The sequence below is a fragment of the Geospiza fortis genome, unplaced genomic scaffold, assembly GCF_000277835.1.
Source record: "Geospiza fortis unplaced genomic scaffold, GeoFor_1.0 scaffold1, whole genome shotgun sequence".
Classification (NCBI taxonomy): Eukaryota; Metazoa; Chordata; class Aves; order Passeriformes; family Thraupidae; genus Geospiza; species Geospiza fortis.
Window position 1 is genome coordinate 1,150,361 of NW_005054320.1, and position 4,532 is coordinate 1,154,892.

General features: G+C 39.6%; 1 protein-coding gene across 2 annotated transcripts; it reads right to left on the bottom strand.

Annotated features, from left to right (window-relative positions):
• Positions 1 to 244: 244 nt before the first annotated feature.
• RWDD2B (RWD domain containing 2B) lies at positions 245 to 4,526 on the bottom strand. Of its 2 annotated transcripts, XM_031056636.1 has the most exons (5): positions 4,374 to 4,526; positions 3,722 to 3,940; positions 3,568 to 3,635; positions 2,101 to 2,466; positions 245 to 1,394 (listed from the first exon to the last, which is right to left on the bottom strand). In XM_031056636.1, exons 2-5 carry the CDS (start codon positions 3,926 to 3,928, stop codon positions 1,148 to 1,150), a joined length of 888 nt encoding a protein of 295 aa, XP_030912496.1. In that variant the 5' UTR covers positions 3,929 to 3,940; positions 4,374 to 4,526; the 3' UTR covers positions 245 to 1,147. The 2 variants fall into 2 exon arrangements, with proteins under 2 accessions (XP_030912496.1, XP_005420580.1); XM_005420523.2 differs by lacking the exon at positions 4,374 to 4,526 and having other exon boundaries at positions 3,722 to 4,292.
• Positions 4,527 to 4,532: the final 6 nt, after the last annotated feature.

Here is a 4,532-nt window from a genome sequence, read left to right on the forward strand (position 1 = left end):
GGGAACCTAGCTCGAGTGGCCTTAAACTCAGCAACATCCTTTAAAGAAATAAAAATGAAATCCATCGATCTTAAGCTTCGAGCGTCCCGTGGGGCCTTTACCGAGCCGCAGCCTTCTTGTACACTTACAAGGACTTTGGATTTGGGAAAGTTTCACCCACCCTTGTGGAATGACATCGCTGTAAACTATCCCTGCAAGAGGTGTTCCAAGTCCATACCAGAGAACAGAATGTTAGCGATTTTACTGGATGTGTACAGAATAATTTAATCAATATTTAATAAAAATATTTAATCAAAAGAAACCAATGTCTGCTTTTATCTACAGGGATTTAGATGCAGTATCTGCAAAATTAGCATTCATTGATACAACTTTGTTGAAATCCCACTCAAAAATACATGCAACATAATGCACTTCATATTACAGGATTGAAAACTTGGGAACTCAGAAGGCTGAGGATGGTTCCGGAGTTTTTGAGCATGCTATAAGGGAACCCGATCCTTGGTACCCTGCTGCTTTTCCACAAACCAAAATAACAGATGTAGTGGAGACACCATGGTATCTATCTTACCTACAGAAAATTCTTGTGCCTTCGAGTAGGAATCCTAGCTCATCTTGGTAGCACGAGTAAGACTCTTGTAAACTTGCTACCTCCCTTTGTTCTTTTTTAAAATAAAATAATGATCTCAGGGCTTACTAAACTTTCAGGTTGAAAGTAGAAGATTGTTTAGAAAGCAAGTTTTCATGAACTGTATGTAAACAGTAACAATTAATGTAAATATCATGTTCTCACTCCTGAGATACCCACACTGCAATTTTGTCGTTTCTTATTTGTATATTCATCCAACACATTCCATCTGTTCATCCATCTACAATTCTGTAACTGTCCAGTAGGTTATCAAACACATTTTCTTTCATTTTAAATAGGTATGTACCCTAAATCTCTTTAACACTAGAAAGTGCATAAAGCATTCATATAGTCATTTCCATTATTCAGGATTTCGCTAGATATTTTTTTATAATGAAAACTGAATTCATCACATGAATCATGAATTATTAATTCCCTCTCTGATCAACTGTTGCAGGAAAGCTAAGGAATCTGTTAAGAGGATTAAATTAAAAATGCAGCTGCTGGGGCCTCTGCTGATCTTCAACCCCTTGAATGCCCTTCAACCCCAAAGTACATTTGAAATATGTCAGCACATCCTTTTTCTTCTAAAAAATTATACAGTTGCCCCAAGTCCATATGATTTCCCCGGGCACCATGTGCATCAAAACATTTTTCTTCCAAAGTGGGGAACTTTCGTTGCTTCTGGATCTCAGCATGTCCTCCACCTTCCAAAGAAACATCTTCTCTGTGCCGAATAAGGATTCTTTTCCATGTTAATCTTCTTATCCTGAAAGCAATTGAGGAAATATTAATCTGCTTATAAAATAAAGACTGTTTTGGGAAATACTATGGAATAACTACCATCACAAAAGTCAATAAATTCTATTTGTGTATATATATTGACAGAGATAAAGGTTCATGAGCTGGTCACAGAAATACTACTCACATGCAAACACTCTCATAAGCAGAAACTTGAGGATTTTTTATCTCCCCAGGACTGGAAACCTTTAATGCTATCCCTCACAAAATAATTAATGAGGATGTGGTTTCCATTTCAGGGCTCACTTCTATCTTCCCTGTGCTAAGAATTCTCACAGACTCTTAGCTGATACAATCAAATTACAAAGCTTATTTAGTCTGCACCACTCAGAAAGATAAATGATGGGAGCAAAATTAAACACAAATGTGAAGCGATATAAAAGTCCACAAATCTAACACAACTGGGGTACTGCAGTCCATCTCTATAAAAGTGAAACACAGAGGAATATAAAACAGAAATAAATGTGCATCCTGCAGTACCGGTTTCTTTGAGTGTTGCAACCAACAGTACAGTGGATATTCAGAGTTGCACATACATTATAATAAACACAAATACTTTGCAGATCTTCACAGCTTGGCAGGTGGTTGAATTTCCACCTTCTGGCCACATGTACAACATGATAAAATGCAATATTCTAACTACTAATGGCATTTAAGTACAAAGAAGAACTAACCTTGACCAGAACTCTTCACAACTACTTTGTAAACCTTCTACACAAACAACACCTGGCTTCCCTGGCATGCAAAACCCTGACAGAGAGAGCTCCTTGGCCCAGTCAATAATATTCTTCCTTTTTTGCTTGTTGTAAATGTGATGACTGTAGATCCACAATCGAGTGAATGTGGTGACTTCTGACTTTGTGGCATCTGAGGCTGTCATTGAGAAGAATGAAAGATCTTTGTCAATGTAAGCAGCTGCGTGGTCTTTAACCCATTCCCTCGCACTCAGTATGCAGGGCTCGCCACTGAAGTTTTGCATCAAGTATGTTTTTAGATCAGAGTTCAGGAGAATCTGCTGAGAGCGGCTTAATAATGATGACCTAAAAAAAAAAAGCATATAAATATATATGTGTTTACACTTTAGCATGTTTTTAAAAACACAGAATAATAGAATCCTTAGGTTTGGAAAAGACATCCCAGATCAAGCCCAAACTTTGACTGATGATCACCTTGTCAACCAAACCAGTGCCCTGAGTGCCACATCCAATCATGCTGACCACCTCCACCTCCCTGGGCAGCTCCCTCCAATGACTGACCAACTTTTCCATGAAGAAATTCTTCCTAATGTCCAACCTGAACCTCCCCTGGCACAGCTTGAGGCCATTTCCTCTTGACTTGTCACTGGTTCCCTGGGAAAAAAGGCCAATCTCCACCTGCCTACAGTCTCCTTTCAGGTAACTCTAGAGAGTGATAAGGTCCTTCAAGTCTCCTTTTCTCCAGGCTAAACCACCCCAGCTCCCTCAGCTGCTTCTGATTAGGACTTGTGTTCCAGACCCTTCCCCAGCTTCATAACTTTTGAAAAGTTTTGCTTCAAGTTGCCAAGAAAATCAGGCATAGCTAGATAATATGCACTTGCTATTGATATTTAACTCATATTAGCTATGAAAACATCTTAATTATTATTTAATTGGTGTGCTAGCTCTTGAATTCACAAACAGCACTACCAATCTGTAAAATAAAATCAAGAAAAAAGTACTTGAAAAGTAAGTATGGTGGCTGAACTAATTTTCTGTAATACACAAGTCTACTTCTTTAAACAGAAATAAAAAGATCAGAAGGCTGGAAGAAACAGCATTGTGACAATGGAAGAGTAATACCTTTGATTATCTTTTCACCCCTTTAGTAAGTCTTAAGCTTTATCAAAATAGACACATCTTTCTTTTTGAGCATCAGACCTATGAACAGTATCTACATGTAACCCTTCTGTACAGGTGATGGCTCCTTCACACTTTTTCCCTTTCCCTCGCTTATTTGATGAGCACAACAGAGAAATCATAAGCTTCTATATTTGTTTTTTCATCAGCACTGTTGTCAATCTGGCTTAGCAGTAAACCATCAAAAAAAAAGGACAGCTTCCTCTGATCATAACCATATTTGTGCAGTACACTCTAACTTATAAATGTTTTTATTAGCAGTTGTACCTCACAGTAATTTCTGGGAGAACAGTTGGATATTTAAGTGGTAAAGCACAGGACATAGAGAGTTCCACCTAAAAACAAATGAGGAAATATTTACTTCACATAAGCCATAAAATCCCATGAAGTAATACAGTATTTTTAAAAGGGTTTACAATACCGTAGAGGAATTAGGCACCTCTGTCTTTACGTTCAGTATGTACTGAACTTTTGAAGATGGCACCTCTGCAGACTCATTTTCAACATAGTGTTTCAGTTCAGCTAGAGCCAGTTGGTCTGTGACAGCAAACTCTTCCTCATAAGGAAACATGCTAGACAGTAAATCTAACTCTGAAATTTGTATCTCTGCTGCTTCTTGGTTGGCCATTTTTGTTGTTCCCTAAGCAAAGAAAAATACAGGGAAGAAAGACACAGCTTGAATATGGGACAAAGTTCATTAACTACTCATATGAAAATCATGTTAAAGGATCACAGAATACGCTGAGTTAGAAGGAACTCAAAAGGATCATCGAGTCTGACTTCTGCCCCTGCACAGGACAATAATAAGTCACACCCTGCACCTGAAAAGCATTGTCCAAACGCTTCTTGAGCTCGGTCAGGCCGGTGCAGTGACCACTTTCCCGGGGAGACTCTTCCAGTTCCCAACCACCCTCTGAGGGAAAAAACTTTTCTAAGTATCCAACCCTAAACCTCCCCTGACACAGTTTCATGTCCTGCCCTCGGGTCCTGTCACTGGTCGCCAGAGAATGCCTCCCTCTCCACTTCCCCTCCCGAAGAAGCTGCAGACTTAACGGATAGTAATAGTTACGAACAAGCCTATCATAACCGGCTCATGTCTGCCGGGCAGTCTGGGTAAACACGCACTGCCAGCCCACGCAGTTTCTACTGCCCTGAGGTGGGACAGGACGCGCTGGTGTGTCACCAAACCAACGCCTTCCATACAGGGCTGCTACTCGAGTGTCCGAAGCGCT